The 24496-nt window shown below is 40.8% G+C and overlaps 1 protein-coding gene across 6 annotated transcripts in view; it reads left to right on the top strand.

Moving 5' to 3' along the window:
- Positions 1-24496, top strand: part of KCNU1 (potassium calcium-activated channel subfamily U member 1) — a 171998-nt gene that overhangs the window by 20272 nt on the left and 127230 nt on the right. For 5 of the 6 annotated variants that reach the window (XM_082374957.1, XM_082374953.1, XM_082374954.1 and 2 more), the window contains one exon: positions 19761-19877. In XM_082374957.1, the coding sequence (XP_082231083.1) occupies positions 19767-19877 (111 nt within the window). In that variant the 5' untranslated portion in view covers positions 19761-19766. Of the gene's footprint in view, positions 1-16766; positions 19878-24496 lie in introns of those variants that run through there. The other variant, XM_082374955.1, reaches the window with a different exon arrangement.

The raw sequence follows: 24496 nt of genomic DNA, 5'->3' as shown, positions 1-24496 counted from the left end.
TCTTACTCGTGCTTCCAGTCTCTGTGACTCTTCCCTGTGCCATATCTCTTCTGCCTCCAGTCAGAAAAGTTCTCTACTTCAGGGCTCATGTGATGAGATGGGACTCACCCGGATAAAATAAGGTAGTCTCTTTATCTTAGAGTCCATTACCTTAAATACATCTGCAAAGCCCCTTTTGCCATGTAAAGTATTATATTTATAGGTTCTGGGGATTGGGATGTGGACATATTTGGGGTTCCATTTTGCCGATCACAGTTGGCCATGATGTTGGTTTCCCAACAGACCAGATTTGTGGTGCTGTTTGGACTATTGCTTTGGCTGTATGGTCCACAAGCTTACTTGTCCAGCATTCTCAGCTACTCAAGCTACTGGGAGTAGCTGATCTTCTTATATAAATTTATTTTCTTTTTGTCAGGGTCGTTTTCTGTTTCTTGCAACTAAAACTCAAACTGGTAAAGATACACGTGATTTTCAGCACTGTTGACAAGTATTGGATGAAATTTCTTGGGACTTAAAATTCTTTTCCAAATTATTACAGCTCCTAGTCTGACTTACAGATAACTTCTTTGCAACTCTTTGGTAGAAATAACAGCTTACACGTCCTTTTGTTTGTTGAGACAGTTTCACTTAAGACTTGTGGTATCCGTGTCTATAACTCTAGCTTATGAAATAATTCCTGTATTCATGATTGTCTATTAGAATAGAAAATGATTGAGAAAATACGTACCCAAAGACCAACACCTTGCTTCTCAATCCCAAGGAGAATCTTCCAACCTCCTCCCCCTCCCTCAGTCCTAGCCCCATCGTGACTGTGGTACAAACATCACGTGGAGTTGCAGAGAACAGTCACTCCACATCATTTAGTTAATTTCTTGGGACAATAGCTGGAAATAAGTGCTCCCCTTCTTTTAGGAGAGCACTAACGATAATCCCACAATGCCCTGCTTCCCCGCTTATTGAAGCACCATGTGTACTCTCGTCTCTTTACTGCTATCTCCACTCTCATCCTCTTCCTGTTTAGGACATCTTATCATCTGGTACGTTCCCCATACCTCCCTGCCCCTGCAAAGCCTCTGCTGTGAACCTTGGATCCCTTTTTCTGGAAACAGTAAACCTTCCTCTAACTCTTGACCTTTACTGAAATCTGTCTCTCTCTAGAGAACTCCATTTCTCCCACATTTCCTGAGTCAGAGGCCTCTTATCTCCCTCTCATCCCCGACCCTGCAGGGCAGTGGGGCAGTGTGAGTGTTCTCCTTCCCACTGCCTCTTCCACACCACTCCTCCCTCCTTCCGCACTATCCCAGCCCCTCTGATACTCAGGCCATCAGCACAGACCAGACGTGCCACCCCTCCTGACTGCTGTCCCCTACAGACATCTTGCTCTTTCTCATTCCTTCGCTGAGGAGGTGACTCTTGTGGCCTCTGCTCAGATGCCATCTTCTTAGAGGACCTTTCTAGGACCACCCCATCAGAAGTCAATCGACTTCCTCCCCATTTCTTCTCTAACTTATCACCTTGTTCCTTTCCTTCGTAGCATTTATATTGTAAAACTGTTTATTAATTTATTTTTCATTCATTTAGTGTGTGGTTCTCTTGCTAGAATAAATCAGAGTTTTTGTCTACTTATTTCACAGTTGTATCCTCGATACCCAAAACAGTATCTGACACTTTAAGTAAAATTGCCTACCTGAAATTGGGTTAAAATAGCTATACACAGACTTCATAGTTATATGAAGTTCTACCTCGGTATTTTATCTAAGTAGCCAATTTTCCATATTATTCATAGAATAGGCTTCCTCCTCACTCACCTGCAGTGTTTTCTCTATTACACATTACATGCTTACATAAGGTCTATTTTATGATTTCCTACTCTGTCACTTAGATGCATATGCCTGATAGTTTCACCAAAGTCAATCCATTTTAATCACTGTGAATTGATAAATTTTGCAATAAATGAGAGGGGCAAGTTATTACTTTTTCCCTTTTAAGCTTTTCGTAGAAAATCTTCTCCAGATGAATACTAGAGTTCAGATTTGGGGGCACCTTCAAGGTAGAATGAAATGGAACAAATCATGAAGGGAAAAAAATCCTAAATTTGTTTATTTAAAAATATGAACTCTGTACACTGGGAAACATCAGTAATGAACTTGGGGAAAGTATTTGCAGGATACGTAGCAGTATTTGGGTAGCGGTCAGACTGATGCTGTGAGTCCTCGTGACATCGGGTTGTAGCGCCCCCTTCAGTGCTCTGGAGGGAACAGCCTGCTGACAAGCTACCCAACTGCCACGGCACATTCAGGAGAGGAAAGGGATGCTCCAGTCTGCCTTGCACTTGGAGAGCTTTAGGAACCAGTCTGAAAGAGAGAATGTGAATATCGAACACACTTAAATGTGTCTGCAGATCTGACAGATGGACTGGACAGAAAGGGGAAAATTGTGGAGTATGTCTGGAAGAAAGTGCCAGAACCTAGAGATCAGTGGGGAGACGGGTTCCAAGAGGAGTGTGAAGGTGGCCTGGCCACCGCCTGCCACAGCACCACCTTCGCACTTGGAGCACCTGTGCTGCCTGAGAAAGGGACACCAGCCTGCAAGATAATTGAGGAATCCAACTACCCTGGTGTGGAAAACTCTTCCAAAGAGCTGGGTAAAAACGTAGAGGAACCTGTCAGCTGGCCGGCCAGAGAGAACAGCCCCGATGTTGGCTCGGAAATATGGAGAAAAGCATCAGGCTGGGTGTCAAGGACTTGGAGACAGAAGGAGCAGTCATCATGGAAATGTATAGATGTCTGATCTTTATGTGAGTTCCTCTCCTTCCCTAACCAGGTTCCTAAAGAATAATGTGGACCCCCGAAGTGCTTGAGTAAAGGGGGAGGCTCTGAACGTTAAGACTTGTGGAATTGCAGAAAATCTGTAATCACTGGTAGGTGAGACCAGGACATCTACGGATTACCAACAAAAGAGACAAAGGGTTAATAATATCATTAATATAAAAGATATTCCTGGACTTCCCTGGTGCTCCATTGAGTAAGACTCCGTGCTCCCAATGCAGGGGGCCCGGGTTTGATCCCTGGTCGGGGAACCAGATCCCACATGCATGCCGCAACTAGGAAGTCCGCCTGCCGCGACTGGAGGATCCCGCGTGCCGCAACTAAGGGTCCTGCACGCCAGAACGAAGATCCCGCTTGCCACGACTGAGACCTGGCCCTGCCAAAATTAATTAATTAATTAATTAAAGAAAAAAGATATTCCTAACACTGAAACAAAGACAAGACTGTCTTTCCAATGGAAAAAATGTCAGTGAATATCAACAGATAATTTACTAGTGAATAAAGGAAACCAGAATATGTCACCCCAAAATATGCCTCTTTGACATAAAAATTATTTTGAGCTGAAGGCAGTTAAGAAGCAGTAAACACAGAAAAAGCTCCCCCCCCCTTTTTTTTTTTTTTTTGCCTAAAGGAAGGATATAAATTCTCCTTTACTGGATACAGACTCTTATCAGCCCAGAGATGGCACCAGTGGACTCTGCAAACAAACCTTTGTTAAGCCCTTAGCTTCCTAGTTACTTCTCCACCGTTTACTACCTCTAGTCCAAACCCTTTTGTCTTGTCAATTCTTTGCAAATGTATTGATTCTTTGTCTAAAAGGCATAAAAGCTTCCTGCTTTGGTCACTTCTTTGGGTCCCTTCCTCTCTCTTGAAGGCTCCCTTGTGCATGTAAAAATTCAATAAAATCTGTGTGCTTTTCTCTGAACATCTTTGTCAGTTTAATTTTCAGACCCAGTCAGGGACCATAAGAAGGTTGAGGAAAAGCATTTTTCTGCCCTGCATGAAGAACTGTGACTTATAAATGCACGTGTACAAACATTCAATTTAAACATGAAACAAGAAATAAAAATTAAAATGATAAGATACAATAAATTATCAACTGAACAGACACATGAAAAATGTTAACTACAACAATGTGGGTGGAAGAGAGAAGACCCAGGAGCTCCAGTGGGAATGTAAATGACAGAGCTTTCTAAGAAAAGGTTCGACAATAAATATCAAACATTTTGAAAATGCTCATGTTGTTTGACATAGTAATTTCATTTTTTAGGATTCAATCCAAGGAAGTCACTCGAGTAGGGGACAGATATATACAAAGATATTTATTGCAGCATTTTTATAATGAAAAACATTGAAAACCTAAATACTTAGGAAATGGCTAAATAATTAATATAATACGTGTTACACAGTCATTGAAACATGTTTTAAAGTAATTTCAGTGACATGGAAAATATTCACTATCTAATGTACAGTTGAAGGAGGAAAAATGAAAAGATGCACAACTGTATATAGTATGATTACCTATGAGCCATAAAATCACTGAACTGTATCTCAGGCATCACCCAGGTCCCTGCAGTCATTTTATCTTATCTGTACCATATCATCAATAATTTAAGAAATACGCATTCCTGTGGGAAATGTCCCAAGGCCTTCTCAAGTCCGCAACTTTGAAAATACTGCTGTTATCTATCGTTCTCTCCATAAAATGCCATAATGTATAACTTAAAATTTTAAGTGACCCCCTTAGACAATTAATGATTCTATAACTTCAGTACTAAAGTCCTTCTTTATACAGCTATTCAAATTAATCCTGGTGGAAGCAATTGTAAAATAGTTTCACTGATGGCCTACTCTTGACTCTCTGTAGAATACATCATAGTTCTGAGTTGAACTCACCATTTGACTCCTTAATATTATTTTCTGGCTGAGAAACATAACCTTTGGAGCAGCTTAACTTTTATCCCAAACTTAGTTGATTTTCTCTCAAGGTAGTTTTTCAAAAGATCTAAAATTGTCATTTTTTTTGGTCTTGTTTTAATTTTTAAACTTAATCATGAGCTGTAGTGAATAGGTAGGGCCAAGCAGACAACAGAGTTGAGTCAAAGTTTAGATACAGGGGAGCCTAGTAAGCTCACCCACCAAGAGACTTGGCATTTTAGCCAATTCTAGATTGTCAAGTTCAATTTCACGAGGCCTGCAAAATTACTAATGACTACTGCATGTTCCCAAATAATTGAAATCTTAAATGTTATTCACAAAGGCCAAGAATCCATTGTTTTGTTTTCTTATGGTTCTTGATTCCCAGTAAGATACTTTATCTTTAGTCTTTTTAAGTTATTATTATCCATGACCATCTTATTCCCCTTCCAAATAGCTTAGACAGAAGTCAGTGTCTTTGGGATCTAGCCATTTTCCAGCCTCTCCTTTACAGTAGTCCTGGATGCTGGGTGTTCTGATACCTAATTTACTCAAGGATGCTAGTTACCTTGTCTAAGATCATAGACCTAGTCAGGGGTAGAAGCCCCGACCTTTAGGTCCCAAAGCATGTGTTCTTTCCTTTAAACTATGTCTCCTCTTAATTTCAGTGCTCGATTCTATAAAAGAGAAATGAGATTTACAGATAAGTTTCTAAAAAAGAGATCAGTGGGGAAGGGGGGGATTCATCATTTTTAAAGCATCCCAGATGATTCTAATACGCAGACAGAGCTGAGAACCAAGCTTCCCAAGTGGTCTGGGTCCGCTTACCTTGTTTCTGCTCCCTCTCCCCTCTGCATACATGTTCATTCTTGCATTTCATGACATTTTCTCATCTGTTTCCTTCATCCTCTAAATTCTACCCACTCCTCCTTAAAAATCTTATCTGGTCTCATGTCCCTCTTTAGGGCTGCACTCCTGAGGTTCTAATTAAGTACTAAAAGCCTCTTCATAGTTTCTCACTGTTTTTTGTGTGTTTGCCTTTGCCGCACAGCAGTCTCCTCCACTAAACTCATCTTTTAAAGTGTGAACAGTTTCTGCAAGATGCAGTGGAGGAGACAAAAGAAGATCTATAAGTCTCAGCTGACTGATTTTTTTTTTCATTTATCAAAATGAAATGAATATGCAAGAAGTAAATGCCTACAGCTAGCCTGACCCTAAACAAGGAACTTGCACCTTCAAAGTATATAATTCCAGCTACAAACTTCAAGTACTCAATGGCATATGATGTATTGTAGGTTATATTATATGCCCTGCCCAGTGCATTTCAGCGCATTGGGGCTATTTCCCTGTTCTGAACAGTTTCCAGCGTTGAGACCTCAAATTGAAGTATTTCTACATGACCTGGGCCAGCCGCCCAGCGTCCTCTCCTTCCGGTCTCCCAGGAGGTGGCCACTGCCATTAAAGCATCACACCATCCTAGTCTGACTTCTCCTTAGAGGAGCTGTCCTCCGTGCAGGCTGCAAAATGCTGCTAATTAGGTGTGTTGACTGGCCTCTCCCTTTCAGTGTGCCTTACCTTCCCTTTTCTCCAACCCCCATCCACTTCTTTCCTCCTTAGACTGAAGGGCTCCCCTTAGATACAACGTGATTTCGAAATCAGAGCGGTGGAGGCAATCAGGATAGTTACATAAGGCCATTAAAGGTCCTTCATTAGCATCGAGTGCCCCTTTGTAGTGAACAGTGAGGCCTGGGAGGAGGAGGCTTGAACCTCTCTGCGGGGAAGCAGCCTCAGAAGCTGAAGCCTTCCCCGCCCAGGATAAAGGCAGCAGCCTGTATGTAACAGACCAGTCTGTAAGGCAGCATTGCTTACCAGTGATGCAGAGGGGGGAAATGTTTGCTCAGTCCTTCTAGGGTCCCTGGCTTGATCTGAAAATTAAACTGACAAAGACAGAGAAAAGCATACAAATTTCATTGAATTTCTACATGTAGATGAGAGAGTCTTCACAAGAAAATGAAGACCAAAAAAGTGACCAGAGCCAGAAGTTTTTCTACCTTTTCGACAAGGAAATAGTAAATTTGTGAAGAATTGGAAAGACAAAGGGGTTTGGGCCAGGGGTAGTTAATGGTGAAGGAGTAACTAGGAAGGTGAAGGTTAGTTTAGCAAGGTTTGCTTATACAGCCTGCTTGGCCCTAAATTTTCTATCTCTGGTGATAAGAAAGTCTTCTTTCTGCCCTGTACAGGGAGGGTAGCTTTCACAGGGGAGTTTTATGACCTGTTTCAGGGAAGAAGGGTGACAAGGCAGGGAAGAGTGACCTTCTTGCTTCTGCCTGTTGTTTAAAAATTCCTTAAGATATTTAATATGCCAAGATGCCATATTTGGGGGTGACCTGTCCTGAACCCCGTCAGTGAGAACACTGATTCTGGAGTCAGCTGGACTGGGGCCTGGGCTTTGAATCCACATCACCACTTGTTAGCTTAGAGACCTTGGGCAAATTGCTGAATTTCTCTGGACTTCAAATCTTTCATCTCTGAAGTAGGGGAATTTATATCTATCGTACACAGTTGTGATGATTTAGTGAGACAGTCTGCATAAAGTGTTTAATATGGAGCCTATGTTCAAAAAATGACAGCTATTATTATTGAGTGTCCAAAGTGCTGTCCCACTGAGGGCTTAATTCTTTAAATTTACAAGGTGCTTTTTCTCATAGTACCTAACGTGACCCTCATGCAATCTGTGAGATAGACATTTCCAAGGTAGGTATTTTATCTCCTAGGAGACTTTTTTCCCCAGATCTGGTAAGTAGCAAAGTCAAGACTCAAAGCCATCACTTGAGGGTCCAGGGCACTGACCCCTGGCCACGAAGTACCTCTTGACTCTCCAGGGGAAGAGCCAGCATCTGCAGAGACTGTAGTTCCCCTGTGACTAATGAGTTTCTAAATGATGTGCAGTGGTGTGTTCTGGTTGTTTTCATTCCATCTGCTTGATTCAGCCAGGAAGCATTAAAGCTGAGAACTCCAGCTCTCACATGCTGTCAATTTGTTTAATGATTATTCTAGGAGCAGGTGATTTCTATTAGAAGGCAAGTGACAGATTGCCTATTAGAAAGAAGTGCATGTTTTTCAAACTAGGGACCCTCAGCGCTCAGGGAAGCAGAGCTGGCTCTTTCCAACCCCGCACTCAATAGCCAGTTAATGATGTGATTATCTGAGTGTTATTTGGCCAGGGTGGGGTACTAGACTCTGAGCATCCCCATTGCCAACTGCTGCTTCACTCCAGAAGCAGGTGGGAGACATAGGGTGAGAAAGAATAACAACCAGTGTGTGGCGGGTTTAGAAAAAATCTGGAAACCAAAAGGGCTCCCAGCAACTTATTTGCCAGTTAGAGAAGGGATTAGAGGAGGACTCACAAAGCCAAGGGGGAGAGTCCTAGACCATCTTTCTTACAGCACCGCTGACTTTCTAGGGGACACTTGTTGAATTTCTTCTACCTTTCTGTGCTTTGTTTTGTATCATCTCATTAAATGGGGAAATTTTTAAAGATTCCCCTATTTCTTGATTTTTGGGGTGGACCTGGATTGTCTATGATTGAGATAACTCTTATAAAATGGTCTTTGCAGCAAGAAAAACCCAAGCAGAAGACAGCATTTTGAGCGGAGACGCAATAAAATGATTTACTATTTTGGTTCTTTCATTAGATTTTCTAATCCAAGGATGGTGCTTCAGGGCAAGGATTAATTTTGCAAACATAAGTAACAATTCTCTGATGTATGGAAATCCAGAGAGGAGAGGTATCCAGAGCAACCTTTCCCAGACTAATGAGATTCCTGTGCACAGCCCCAAACATCTGTCCCTCCTCCGACTTCCCGGAGCTGAGCCGAGGCATTTGCAGACAGAGAGAGACAGGCTCTCCTTTACCCACTGTTTCTCAGAACTCCATTTCTTCCCCCTACTCAGAGCAGGAAACTGCAAAGGTGTGATTATAGAAGGTTTTATTCGTATGTGCCCCAAAGCAAAAAAAAGCCTAACTTTTCCTTTAAAAAAAAAGGATAGGGGTTCAAGGCGGACCTTCAAGGCCAAAGTTAGTCAGTGTTGCTCCCTAGTGGCAAGATTTCCAAAGAGCAACCTTTGCTTTGGTGAGTACAGTAGTCCCTGGGGTCCCGGGAATGTTGGTTCCAGGACCACCTCATACCAGAATCCCCGGATGCTCCAGTCTCATATAAAATGGTGTGATAAAGTTGCCCTCCATAGCTGCCAAGTTCCACATCTGCAGATATGGAGGGCTGACTGTAGGTGCAGTGACACTTGTCACTGGCCCTTGGCGCTGGTGATTATAGACAGTATAAATGAGGAGGGGGAGGGGTCCTTGCTCAACGATGGCCGTTCCATGGAGTTTGGCTTTCTCAACCAGCAAATGAAATCTTGCCACCAAATTGCTTTCTCCTTTCACTATCTCTTGGCCAGAAAGGATGTGACCCATATCCCTTTTGTAGCACTCTTCCCATGCCTCACCCCCCTGCCCAACCAGCAATCAGTTCAATGCTTGTTAGAAGTGAGATCAAAAGATGTTTTAAAATACTCAGGAGGCCCAAAGATTTTACTGAAGAAGCTGACCATCAGTGCTTGATGACTACTCACCATCCTAGGGTTATCTTTTTCCTCCAAAATGCTGTGCATTTGGATGGGCGGGGGTAGCTCTGCTTTCACAAATTGAAGAATATATTCCTCTGCCTTGATCTCGGTTTCCTCATTTTAAAAAAAATAAGTAGAACTTGGGGAATGAACAGATTTAATGCTCAGTAATTCTTGTACCTCAGTGCTTATCTATATAGTTTTTACATATTCCAAAAGGCCCTTACTTCAAGGACATACTGAAAGAAGAAAATAAGTGTATTAATGCAGTAGCTACATTAAAACTCTATATCAAGGGTATTGCTTATAGAGGCAGTTTTTCGACAAATGCAATGAAAATCACAATGCTGATGAAGAAAGTCAGAAATACTAATAAAGAGGGCAACATTACCCTGTGATGGGAGAAATAATAGAGCTACGCGAATAAGCCAAGCTCTGTTTTAGCAGATGTTAACCAGTCTCAGAGCATTTCATTTGCCTTGTGCATGCATATCACTTGTTTGGATTTTCTTTAAAAATACGTAGATAAAAAGAAACTTGGTTTCTAGGAAGTTATTTTGTGTCTCTAGAGATTTCATTTCCCTCCTGACATAATTGGAAAACTGCTGGGTTGTTCCCCACACCAAAGATGGAGCTAAAATCCAGTCCTTGCATCTCCTGCCAAAACTCGCAAAGAGACGGGTATTTGGAGAGGGGTGTTTGGGTTAGCGTGCCAATTCAGCGGGAGCTGATACAGAAAAGATGGCTTTCATCTCCTCTGCTGTCGGTGACAACTCAGTTTTTCAATCTGATCTCCAAGTTGGATATGATTGCCTGGAGACTCTGACACACAGTTCGTTGAAATTGGGATTTTGGAAACACACTCACACAGCACCCAGAGGAATCATGCAACCAGCTGCTGGGACAATGCTTGGTGATCCACCTTAGCTTGTCCATGGTAGACCAGTAGTTCCAAACAGGAGCCGTAGACAGAATGGGCAAAGCAATGGCCTTGTGATCCCTGCATTGGAACCACGGCCAGAATCGCTGGGTGGAGCTGCCAACATGAACCTCCCCATTGTTGCTCTCACACCACTCTTGCTGGTGGGCATTAAGCATTCCAGTGAAATCACCAGCTTCATGTTCAGCTGGGCTGATTGCTGAAGAAGCTGATTGCATTATTCATTCTCATGAAAAGATTTTTCGGACTCTCAAGGATCCATGGAGATTATATTGGAAAAAAAAACCCCCAAACTCCAGAGTTATCAACAGTCTAATTTATCCTTCTATTTTTTCAGAAAGGACAGAGTCACAGAGGATAAATAGAGAAAGCCTGAACAGAAAATGGGTTTTTGGTTAGAAGCCCTGTATTTTGTACGATTTGTCTCTTTGTTTTTGAAACCCTGTATTTTGTACGATTTGTCTCTTGGTTTTTGTTTTTCATTTCTCCTTTCTACTTCTTTTCCGGGCGGTTCTTCCATCTTCTTAAAAACAACAACAAAACCAGAACCAACCAACCAAACAGAACCCTGCTGGTTATTTCCCTATGAAATACTTCCATCTACTGGCCAAATGGAGAAGGCTCATGTCTCAACTTCTTTGTTCTACTTGTACTAGGATTTATGAAGACCACCCTCCAAACATCTAGTATAATAATCAGAAATCACAAATCAGAAAATTAAAGAGGTTGAGGAAATTCTTCACTTTGAACCTAGCAATTCACCCAAGTAAACACCCATGTATTTGACACACATGAAGTTTGCAATCACCCAGAATGAAGTATAACTCTGCAGTATCACAGAAAACAAATTAGTGAGAAGAAGGGATGAGAGACCAGGCAGAGAGATGGGAAGAGATGGCCTCTCTGGCAAAACAGTTAGCATCTTTCTAATCAGATCACATGGAACGAGGCTCTGGGTTCAGAGATGGAATCAGAGATTATGGCCTAGGTAACCATAATTCCTCTATGAAGAAAAGTAATTCCATGAGAGCTGAAAAGAAAGAAAGTTGTGTTCCAAGTTAACTTATCAAAGGGGACACCCTTTCAATAAAAAACCCTCAGAAATGATGCTTCTTCCTTCTTGTTCATTTTTTTTTTTTTTTTTTTACATTTCATACCTGTGCTTCATTTATTATATTTTGCTTCTGGAAGGTTGCACCTCTTAATCCCCCTCACCTATTTCTCTTTTCCTCCATCACTTCCTCTTTATCCATTCATCTATTGATGGGCACTTAGGTCGCTTCCATATCTTGGCTATTGTAAGTAATGCTGCAATGAACATAGGTGTGTGTGTACCTTTTCAAATTAGTGTTTTTTCGTTTTCTTTGGCTAAAATACCCAGGAGTGGAATCGCTGGATCATGTGATAGTTCTATTTTTAGTGTTTTGAGGTATCTCCATACCGTTTTCCGTAATGGCTGAACCAATTTACACTTCCACCAACAGTGCACGAGGGTTTCCTTTTCTCCACATCCTTCCTACTTCTTTTCGATGATAGCCATTCTGACGGGTGTGAGGTGGTATCTCATGGTGGTCATGATTTGCATTTCCTTGACGATTTGTGATACTGAGCATCTCTTCATGTGTCTCTTGGCCATCTGTATGTCTTCCTTGGAAAAAATACCTATTAAGATCCTCTGCCCGCTTTTTAATTGGGTTGTTTGGGTTTTTTTGATGTTGAGTTGTATGAGTTTCTTGTTCATTTTTAAAAAGAATCCATATGGGAAATGAGGTCAGACAGTGGAATACGGAAAGGTGTTTCCAATCTATTAGAGAACTAATCTGGGCTTATAGAATCAAAGATTCATAATGTGTCAAAGCTGGTAGGAATCTCAAACCCCAGAGCAGCCTGCTTATTTTACTGATGAGAGAACTAGGATTGGAGGAGCATGAGAATCCTGTGGAAAGACTTCTATTTCAGAAGTAACCCAACAAATTCAACAAAAGGTAAAAACAAAACTCAAGATTTCTGTATGGATTTTAAATACAAGTACATTGTTTATAATACCAGCCTCTCCAGAGCCGATAATTTCTAAAAAACAAACCCATATGCTCACCAAAATAGCATGGACATTCTACTGGGCTAAAATAACTACCACAGTGGACCATCTTCTGTGCTTTGTCCACTTAGAATAAATAGGGAATGACAGAGTGAAGAAAAAAGTACGGTGCCTTTTTTAAGTACGGTGAGTTTCAATAGATCATGGATCTAAATAGAACCTGGACTAAACCATATTCCCTCAAAAGAAATCTCTCTTTAAAATTGGTTCATCTACTATCTCTCCTATTCCATGCAACTTTAAGGAGAGGAATTAAACCAAAATTGAAAACTGAAGAAGGTGAAAGGTAAAGATCTGGTGCCTAAAATAGCTTCATGGAAATACCTTGAGAGACAGTGCAGCATTTCCAAAGTGATAGACATATTAAGTCAACAAGAAGATGCTTACCTCAGACACAGCTTCCACTGTGATATGAGTGTCCTGGGGAGGTAAAACCATCTTCATCCTTGACTTTAGACCTGATTTTGTCATTGACTAGCTGCCTGAACTGAGGCCTCGTATGTCTTCACCAGTGTGTTTGACCAATGGTGTAGATGTCCCTTGGGGTATGAAATAAACCCCTGCTTTTTGAAATAGAAAAAGGTAGGGTTAAACCATTAACTAGGATGGATGGTTTCAGGCCCTTAAAAGATACCATTACCATATTATTCATTACTTTCAGAAGCGTTCAAAACACACACATTCACGAGTGCTGCTCTGTCCACTTTAAAAATGAAGTTCTTTCTCAGATACGGCACGTTTCTAGAAGAGAGCAAATTTTTGAAATGAAACATTTATTTAGTCTCATTATAAGGTATAATTTTTCCAGAATATCTGAGTGCCCGGAGGTAAATTACAGAGATGTGTACAAAGTGAAGCTGTTTTTCTAATCAAATCACTGGCATGGTAAAAAAATTCATCTGAACTGAAAAATAAAAAGTTCATCAGTAGCAGAGTCTTCATTTCTTAAGCCTCGTCTTAAAGGCGCAGCAGTGACAGGCCCCAACGACCACTCGGAAGTACCAGCCGGAGGGCGGGGTCAGCCTTGACACATCCTCACCCCCACGTGCAGACCTGACCCCTGGACTGGACTTCGCTCACACCTGCCCACTCGACTCCACCCAGCAGCACCTGGGTCTCACCTGCACTAGCCTGCACTCACTCCGACCAGTGTCTTCTCTGTAGGGAAGCCAGGACCGTCCTTTCAATCACTTAGCTCCCTTCTTTAAAATCCTTCAGCTGTTTCCTCTTAAGATAACATTTTTTGTTTGTTCGTATTTCTTTTTATCTTAAACTGGAACACAAAGGTTCCCTTCTGACACTGCCAGCCTTCTCTTGGGCCACTGCTTTCCAGCCAACCAGCATCTCCAGAAGTGCCATTTCCCTTCCCATCTTTGCCCACGAGAATCCCCCAGCCTCCCAAGGTTTGTCCCAGCTTCCCGAAGCCCACTGGGGCTCCGGGCCCGGGTAGCTTCTCACGCTTCAGACCCCAGCTTCAAACACGACATACTTGAGGCAGCCTCCTCACCACCTCTAGAGATCCTCACCTCGGTGAGGGTCCTCCTTCCACTACTTGGCTTCTTCCCCAGACACTTTACAAGTTTCTAATTGTAAACGTCTTCCTCCAGTAACTGTATCCCCTGGGAGGGGATGAACTAGGTTTGTTCTGTTCACCACTGTGCTTCCAGTGCTTGGAACATAGTAGTTGCTCAATGCGGTTGCGCACATGCGCATAGACACACACATCATGTCACCGTGTACACACCCACACATATACACACCACACACCACACGCTATGCATATACACACTGCTGATGGCACTTCCTTCGGAGGACAGTTTGTAGTGAGACGTGGGAAATATGGAGTAGAAAAGTGTGGTTAACTTAAGATCCATGTATCAATAGATTCAGTATTTCATTCACCTAACAAATATTTTGACAGATCGATGATTTATTCGTTCAGTCACCAGTTATTTACTAAGTTCATGTGATTTGCCTGGTATGTGCTGGGTGTATGATTGGACACAGGGTACTTGGTGAAGAAGACAAGAGGTAGGATCCCCAAACTTGTGGAGCTTATGGTCTGGTGAGGGAAGACAGAAAATAAACCAGGGAACAAGGAAATAACAGAACTATAAGTGCTATGACGTGCTAAGGAAGAGGGGGTTGGGATGCCGTAACAGAATCCTGGAGCTGGGCCCTTCTTTTTGTAGGATGGTCAGGAGGTCGTGAAGGGACATTCAAATGAAGACTTGAAAACAGCAGCTGCTAGAGATGGGAGTGGGTGATCCAGGCAGAGAGAACAGTGTTGTAAAGGCTGGAAAAAGCAGAGCCTGCGTGTTCTTGTAGCTAAGAGGAAGCAGTGCGGCTGGAGCACAGTGTGGATGAGGCAGCATGGGGTGCAGGGTGATCAGCTAGCCCAGTTTGTCTCCCAGGGTGCTGGATTTTCACTACTGAGCCTGAGGCAGTCCTGGGGAAACGGAGATGGGTGCACAGCCTAGGTTCAGGATGAATTTGGAGAGACTGATTTGAAACCATCCACACATTTTTGGACTCACCACAGAAGCTAATAATATTATCACAGTAAAAGAACATTAGAGAAACAAACTACCTGTCTGTTTAAATTGAATTAAACATTTTTCTGTTCTCATAGGTCAGTTTCCCGGAAAAGGGGGAAAGTTGCCTAGACAGCATCTTGGAAAGAATTTGTAATACTTTGACAATATTCAATCACAAAAGTTAGGAAGTGAGAAAATTTCATTGATGGTGACAGCTTAATCAGACTAAGTCAATGATGTGAATGAACTTTGACTTGGAAACTGTGATCTTATTTTCCAAATACCTATAGGCGTATAGTGTGTATGTGATATAAACAAATAAATCCCTCCCTTCCTCCCTCCGTCCCTTCCTTCCCTTCCTTCCTTTATCCTCCTGTCTCTTCCTTTCTTTACGATCAATGCCATTCAGAAAAAGAACTCTAATAGCTAACAGTACCTTTTCTTGTATTGAGTTTTATGCTTTTCTAAATATGATCCCACTACCTTATTGAGTCTCAATGATTCTATCAAGTCTGTATTATCATAAAATAAGACTATGAAAAATTAAAGTGACTTGGTAGGCACCACACAGTAACTTAACAGAAGAACTGGGGCTGGAGCTCAGAGCTCTGAACTCCTAGAGCACAGTTCTTTATCATGCTGCCCTCTGCTAGTTAGCTAGCTTAATGACGGCATTTTGTGCAAATTATAGGTAAACTTAAAGGAAGGAAATATACCTGTGGTAGCATTTCTAGGAAATGCTATCGTTAGGTCTGCCACTGGTAGCAGAGTCATGACAGACCCCGAAGGACAACAACATTTCTCCTGGGTCTCATCAGCTCATGTCAGGTCATCTTCACAATAACTAAGGGAACTAGCCCCTCCCTCGGGCACTGACATTTCGCCTGCCACTCGTGCACACTGAAAGGCATGACATTTCTTACACCTTTGAAAACATCAGAGGAAATAAAAGCTATTGCTCTCATTTTGAACTTTACCTCCGCTGGACCAAAGGGTTTGCTGACAGGGTGGGGATAAAAGCAAGAAAGGGGAGGATCCCATAAGGAAGAGATAAGGGGAACAGATTCCTGAGCTCAAAAGCAACCAACCAACGTTCACCCGGGTGAAATTGCTTCCTGCAGCTCCTGCACTCTGTACCATGCCTTTCCGACTGAGAGGATATGCAGAAATCCTGAAGTACTTTTCTCATCCGTCCTTCTGTGGTTACTGAGAATGTGGCATCACTTAGAAGAATCAGCACGTTGACACACATGTGGTTGGAAGTCATTTCACTCAAAAAGAGTTGTCCTGAAGTTGTTTGCACAAACCAAATAGATGACCCTTTGACCATGGCCACAAAGGATTCAATTTCCTCAGGGTCGTGGAGAAAGTCAGTAACAGCATCCAATCTAGAATTCTGGTCTTCCGAAGACCTACGTCGTGGACCTTCTGCCGTTCATTCATTTGCGTCCTGTGAGTCGGCACCTCGGTTGGTACTGGACCCTCTCGCTGTTACTGCATGGGGCTTAGGACTCTAATACACCGAAGTCCAAGTCCTGGAATCATTACCATGTGATCATGACATCATAGAAGAAGCACCCCGACAATTCTGTCTCCTGATGTGTCTAACCAAGTCAGAGGACAATAGTGGGGAAGCCCTGGGGAAAATGTCTTGTACAGCTGAGATCCAAGCAGCGTTTATTCTTTCCTCCCTTGTGACCTTCTTCAGCGGACTCCTCATCTTATTAATATCCAGGCTAATCTGGAGGAGCATTAAAAAATGGCAAAAGAGCGAGGGAAAAGGAATTTTCTTGGTCAGTTCCCCTGTATGAAGATCAGAGACAGGTTTGGCATGCGTTTGTGTTTAGAAGACCATGGAGGCTTCACTCAGTTTTCCCGGGTTAACCGCCAGCTCTGATGCTGTGGCTTAGACACGGGTCCATCCTGCTCAGGGGTGGAAAACAGGACCCCAGGCCGCCATGCCAAAGGGTGCAGCTGCAGGGCCAGGCCTCCTCTCCCACCACTGGGAGAAGCAATGCCTTGTGTGGATGACGGTGCATGTGAGCTCTGGAAACAGATGTCATTGTTTTGAAAAAACCATCCGCTAACATGAGGTCTATGCCTCTATTTCAAATTTTAAAATGCCAGTTGTGTTGGGTACCACGAGGAAGGCAGAAAGGAGCATCAGTGTCAACCTCGCCTTCATGGATCATTCACACAGGATGCTCATATACTCACAAGTATACATTGCCTTTTATACACGTTAATACAACACATGGAGTTGTGCACACATGCAGAAACCCATGCATACGTGCACATGCCATCCAGCCACAAACTCAGGGACACTTCTTTACACCCAAACAAGCTTTGCAAGGGTGGGCACTATTGAATAACAACTGGAAAATGATGATGGTAAGAATAATGGTATCCTATCCAGGTAAGACTCTGCTTAAGAGAATAAAAATGCTCAAATGTTACATAATGGCTGTTCTGGTACCAATGGTTGAAAGCAAAGATCTGTTCACGGTTTTTCTTTCCCCAATTTTATTTTTCTGATTTCCATAACAGAACACGTCAACTGTGTTTTGTAATTAATACTGAGAAGTTGCTTGAAACATTGCCTCTTGATGCTAAACATTGACATAAAATAAAAGAATTTATCACTTGGTAACTTTTTAAGGTCATTGCCAATGTCATCATATGAAATTCAGGTGTCTGCATTCTAGAAGGGCCCAATATGGAATTTTATAGATTTTGTTGCTAAATGAGTTTATGCTGTTACTAATTATTTCTAGATTATAGACAGTAAGCAGTGGCATAGCAATTGAGGAATGAATCCTGGGGTTCTGATTTCTTAACAACACTGACGGTGCGTGAACGGGCACTGGATATGGTGAACATGCCTTCTGCCTTTTTTTTCAGTGCACAACTGAATTGGTGGAATTGTTTAATCTCCTTAGACTTCTGCTCCAGGAAATGTATCTTCTTCCCCATTATATTCATTTTTGTGTGGTTACAAAAATGTGAGAACGCATTTGTCCATAAACATTTGCTGTATTTTTCATTTCATTCTTTTGATATAATTTATGTCTGCCCTCCAGTCCAGAGGTACCTTTTCATTTCGAATAGGAAGCAGATGTTACAAATTGTTAATAAGCAGGGTCTGAGCAACCAGAAGACTATACTGTTCCGCTTCTAAATCTTGAGGAGAGAGTTTCCTAACAGTTGAGTGACTTCTTAATAATTCACCATATCTAATTAGATTGAGAGTGTTGTATTTTTCTCTAAGCCTTTGGGAAAGTTGGCCTAATGCAAAATTGTCACAAATCTAAGTACTGTGGAAAGTTCTTTTAAAAATTATTTGGAGAGTCATAATTTTCTCCTTAAATGTGCATTTTAAAAGATTTACTACATTCATAAGTATGATTTTATTATATCTTAGGGCCAGTTTGTTTTGCCACAAAAGGCACCTCAATTTTATAATGGAATTCAAATGAGTGTTCCATATTCATGCCATTGAATAGTTTTTTAAAAAAATCAATGCCCAGACCACTTCCCAGGCATGCACAGGATGCGTCATATGTATTAGTGGCAATCGTTGATCAAGGTATAACCTCTATCAAATAGCCATTTAATGAGACTTCTCTTCTTACCATTCAGAAAATACGAATAGAAAAATTCAATCATTTCAAAAGCCTGTCTCCACATAAAATGAGCTTTTCTAAAAGTCAGAGGGCTTCGTCCGCGTGGTGTGGTCAGTCCCGGTTCACCTGCGTCTTTCTCGGGGGTAGTTCAAGGCTGTCAACACACACAGAGGCTAGTTCAGACTCCACACTGTCCTCATGGCCTGCCCACCGGCAGGTCATTTAATTTCTCTGTACCTCGGTTTCCTTATCAATAGAAAATGGATTTAATCAGACTTACTTTGGCTACCTCATAGGATTATTATAAATTTCAAAGACAGTGGTCCCTTTGTATCCCTTTGTGGTTGCAGGACACACCCCCCAAATCTGAGGATGCTCAAGTCCCTTATATAAAATAGCATAGTACTTGCATATAACTTGTGCACATACACTTCAAATCATTTCTAGATTAGTTATAATACCTAATACAAGGTAAATGCTGTGCAAATAGTTGTAAATATAATGCAAATGCTATGTAAATAGTTGTCAGCACCCCATAAATTCAAGCTTTGTTTTCTGGAACTTTCTGAAATTTCTTTTTTTAAATATTTTCTATCCGACGTTGGTTGAATAGGCAGTTGCAGAACCCGCGGATACAGAGTGGGGATTGTATAATAAGTAAAGATAGTTTGTAAACTTGAGGAAGGATCATAATTTCAACAGGATGTGATACCAAATAAGGAATTAAAATCAACATAAAATGGCGAAAAGTTTCCTTCTTCTTTCTCACTCAAAAAAGCAAATACTTAAGTAATCACCTAGAAATCCACTTGTAATTTTTTTCTTTGTCTGTGTATCTTGATAGAAAAGGATAAGACACTTATTCCCAGAACAGAGAGAAGCTCGCTGCTCCCGACCCTGATCGTAACAATAGTGTCAGTGTGAAGGGTCTGGGGCTGAGAGTATGTGAGATGGGCATGGTGAAGACTGCAGAATTCAGAATGAAGATACTGCCAAAGAGCAGTAAAATGCAAACCCAGTAAAATTCATCATGTGAAATAGGGAATAAGTGAGTTCAGGGTTCCCGGGGTTGGACAAGGTGTAGTGCGTTCTGGCTGACGCTCCAGCAGGAGACACCATCAACACACATAAAACAGATGACCTTCTCTGAGACCCAGCTCACTCTCGATTTCTTTCTCTTGCTTCTAGGAAGTAATGTCACGTAGCATGGACCGTAAACGTTCAAGAAGTCTCACTTTCCAGGGAGTCTTTCGTGATCGTGTAGAAATGTTGCTCTCGGCACAGACCTTTGTGGGACAGGTGTTGGTGAGTACATTTCCAGTGCTCACGTGCTAACGAACTTTAGCCACGAGTGTGATGTATGGTCAGTGTGAAAGCATCTGCTGGCCTTATCTAAAATATCACTACCTCCCAACGGCTGTCTCCTTTTGTCTATGCTCTCTACTGATGATTCTGCTTGCTTTTTCTTTGGAGTGAATATAATTACTTGGCATTACATTTTCTATTTGTTGTCAGCCTATCCAATAGAAGAAAGACTTTATTAGGGCAAAGGTTGTGTGCATTTCATTCTCCTTGTATGTAGATGGATGTCTGGCGTGCAGCTGTTGCTCAAAAAATGTTGGTTTTTAGTGGATTCTCTGCCCTGTGAGGTACAACTATTTTCCCCTCCTTTGATTCCAACAGCTTCCTTTCTTCATTTTACAAACTGGTCTTTTTTGCCCCTCTATGATATTTATCATTTCCTTCCTGTTTTAATCTAGGTAAACACTGACATATTAAAACTCAGTCCAGGCATCATCTCCTCAGGCAAATTTTACCTTATCTCCATATTAAGCTAAGAGTCCCCCTCTCTAAGTTTCTATCATTTCCATTGAACGCTGTTAAATTAAAATTATCTGTGCATAAGACTGTCTACCCTAGTGCACTGTGGACTCCTTGAGAGAAAAGACTGTCAGGGAAATGCTTACACCCCATTGTCTGGAAATAGCAGATGCCCTGTAAATGAATATTGCCCCATCGTCATTTCAGTAGTATCGTTTGATCTGAAACATTCAAAAACAATCTGTAATTTGAGGGTATGCTGCCATCCCATGGTGGCATGGTGGAAGGAAGACGTATGGGAACTAAAGATTATCCTCTGCTTTTTGTAATTAGTACAAACATTGTTCTTTTCTAGTTAATGTTGCTTAATTCCGATCTAACTAATTCTTAAAACTTATCTTAAAGTACATAAGTAAAACTGCTTTGATAAACTCTGCAGGGAATACTGAATCATCTGGAAATGTGTCTCTCCTTTTTTTTCCTTCTAAAGTTTTGGTCTCTTTTTTGAAATCCTTGTCCCTATGACCTGTTAGAGAAGGATTTTATGATTCTCTACGATTTTTATCAAGGATTTGTTAGTTAGGATCTCTTCAGGTGTTCAAATCATGTTGGATTATATGTGGATAATGTTGGAAATTAGGTAGTAAAGGACCCTGGGGTGAGGCAAAAGAGAACTTCCACCATCTACCATGTAAGCACTGTATATAGGGATTGGGTGGGGAAGGAATGATCATTGACTACATATCAATAAAAATTATTTCTTTAATGATGGAAAAATTGTTCTTTCAATCTGTTACAGCTTGTGATTAAATGGTTGGAACAACAGGAAGCATGGAGTAAAGGTTAAATTAGAATAAATAGTCTAGCATTGAAACACAGAATTGAGACTCTCAGTGAGGGTTCCAAGCAAGTGTTTTATGAAAGGATGAGAAAGAAAAAAAAGTGGCTTATAGATTTCCTTCCTTCCACCCATCCATCCTTTGTAATTTCCTTCCTTCTTTCTTTCAACAAATATTTACTGCTTGCCAACTACATGCAAAGCATATACTCTAGACATGATGAAATATGCAGGCAAAAATCTTGCACTTATGGGACTTAAATTCTAGTGGGGGTAGAGATGATGAATGTGTACATAAATAGATAAGATAAATTCACATGGTGATCAGTGCTGTGAGGGAATGATGAGTGATGTGTTTGTGAGTTTTGGTGGTTTTGGTGTTAGATCACATTAGATACAGTGATCTGAGAGGAAATCTCTGAAAAGGTAAGATTTGAGCTGAGACTTGAAGAATCAGAAAGATAAAGTGATTGAACGGTGGAAGGAACAGGTTTCCCAATAAAGAGAAGAGACTTGTGGATGTAAAGGGCTCAGATTACTGCAAGTACCAAATGAGGTTCCTGTGCTAGAGGCCAGGAGGGCAGAGGGCTCTGAGGTCTGAGTGGAGACAGGAGAACCATGCAGTGCTTTGCGCTTTGTAGCAAGGAGCTAGGCTATTCAAATGGAATAATTGTATTCTCGTGCAAAGGGGAGTCACCGAGGGGTTTTAAAGCATGGATTGACATGGTCTAATTATGTTTTAGAAATTCAAGAGGCACTAAAGTTTGAAAATAAAGGAGTTGTCAAAGGCATACTAGGCAAATGACAATAGTGTGAATTCAAGGCAAAAAAACAATAAACGAAGCCAAGTAGCCTGTATTAGTTTCCTAGGATTGTTGTAACAAAGTACCACAAACTGAGTGGCTTAAACAACAGAAATATATTGTCTCACAGTTTTGGAGGCTAGAAGTCTAAGATCAAAGGTTGGTTCCTTCTGAGGGCTGGGAGAGAGAGTCAGGTGCATGCCTGTCTCCTAGATTCTGGTGGTTTGTTGGTAATCTTTGGCATTCCTGGGCTTGTAAATGCGCCCAGGTCTCTGGCTTCATTTTCACATGGTATTCACATCGTGTTTCTTCTGTTCATGCCTGTGTCCAAATTTCCCCTTTTTATAGGGACACCAGTCATATTAGAGTTCACCCTTATGGCCTTATTTTAGCTTGAATACATCTGCAAAGACCCTATTTCCAAATTAGGTCACTTTCTGAGGTACTAAGGGTTAGGACTTCAACAGACCTTTTTGGGGACACAATTCAACACATAATTTTGTAATGAAAATTTGTAACTAACTTCAACCAAGATATAACATCATGAGTATCATTATACCAAAAATATAACTTCAAGATAATTAATAAATAAAAAATTACAAGAAATAAAAAAGCAATAGAAAAGGAGAAGAAGAAGGAGAAGGATAAAGAAGACCAAAGTAAATTAATTAATAACAAAAGAGCTGATTGAAATGATCAAACTCCATATGGTAAAAACATAAATTAAACCTACAAATGTCTACAAACTATTTGTAAAAATTCAGTATATATTAATAGGCCCCCCAAAAACAATCCCAATTAAAAAACTTACAAAGTAGAGGCAGAGGACATAAACTGAATACAGTACAATAAATGGACAGGAAAATAATAAACTCAGAAAAAAAGAACCAAAAACAAATAATTTACAGCTAAAAAATTGTAAATATCTCTTTCTAAAATGACTCTTAACTCAGAGAAATCAAACTTAAAATTGCAGAATATTTAGAGAGTAAAGATGATGAAAACATCACATATCCCTTGCACCTACATTATAAGTTGGGAATTGTTCTAAGTTAAATGCATAACATTAACAACTTATCTTGATAAATAAAAAATAGTTAAAGTAGATGAATTATCAATGTCAAAAAGTCAGAGAAAGAAAACACATTAAATCTAAGGAGAATAAGAAAGCTAGAAATTAACAAACTATAAAAGAGCTGATTATTTGAAACAAACAATAAAATAGAGAAATCAGTAGGTAGGCTAAACAATTCAAGAGGGGAAATGCAAAATATATGGAATAAGACATTAAAATGAGAAAATAAATACAGATAAAAAGGAAGTTGAAAGATATACACACGATTAAGTATGAAAACCAAATGATTCCTTAGGACAACATAAATAAGCAAAACTGACCATGAAAAAAAGAAAGAAACTTAAACAGACCAAATAACTGGAAGATACAAAGATACTGTCAAAGACTTTATCAACATCACCACCACTACCTTTCTCCCCCTCTGCCTATGGGAGACCCAGACAATTTCAAGGTCCAGTCTGCTAGATCTTCAAATAGTGAATCTCTCTAATGTTAATTAGGTAGTCCCAGGGCATAGAAAATACAAGAAAGAAAGTATCTGATTTTCTTTTTCAATGAAGGTGCAGTATCTATATCAAAACCCACAATGATGGCAAATTTAATAACATCTGTAGACTAATGTCTTAAACACGTGGATACGTGGCCAACAACACAGTGTAAGAAGAAAAAGGAAGGAGGAGGATGAGGAGGAGAGTAAGTTGTTGTTTAAAAAAAAAAAAAAAGGATGAAATGAAAAAGAAGGAAAATGAAAAGGAGAGGAAAATGCAAATAGTCAAAGGGAAAGAAAATATTATCTTCAAAACCGGAGACCTTCTGAGATCCTTCTAGAGATAAAACAAGGCAATGTGCCGATCACCTCTGCAGCATCTTTGGGCTTGTTGCTTTAGTTTTCACAAGCATGTTTTTACAGCTACCTGTGGGAGATTTTCTACTGAATTTCGTCCCAAAGAGTCCTATTCCTAAACTGTTCCTTCTTTTGGATGCTATTAATTGTGTAACTGCGTTTCTCTGTTGTTTTGATAGCTGAAACATTTAAGAACCAAAAATATGGCTCATCTTTAGTTAAGTGTATCTACTTTTAGCATCATCCTAGGCACCACTTTATGTCCATCTTCTATTTTTCTGTCTTCTCTGGCAGGATGAGTATAAGCCCAGGTTTTTGCAGGTTGTCCTGGTGTAACTGTTTAATAGAGTCTCTTTCATTCTTAAAAGTGTATGTGTTGTGACAATAAATGACATAGCTGCCTTAGCTTTAAGTGAAAAGTTTTGTTTTTCAAAGCCACAGGACATTTTCCAGGGAAAATGAGCCATTGAAGAGAATGTAACTCTGAAGGTCTCCTCGGCTGCTCCGTAGCTTCAACTCCACCTTTCTCCTTTGACTAGAAAG

The sequence above is a fragment of the Balaenoptera borealis genome (genome assembly GCF_965194805.1).
Source record: "Balaenoptera borealis genome assembly, chromosome: 21".
NCBI classification, from domain to species: domain Eukaryota; kingdom Metazoa; phylum Chordata; class Mammalia; order Artiodactyla; family Balaenopteridae; genus Balaenoptera; species Balaenoptera borealis.
This window is presented reverse-complemented; position numbering and strand designations above follow the sequence as displayed.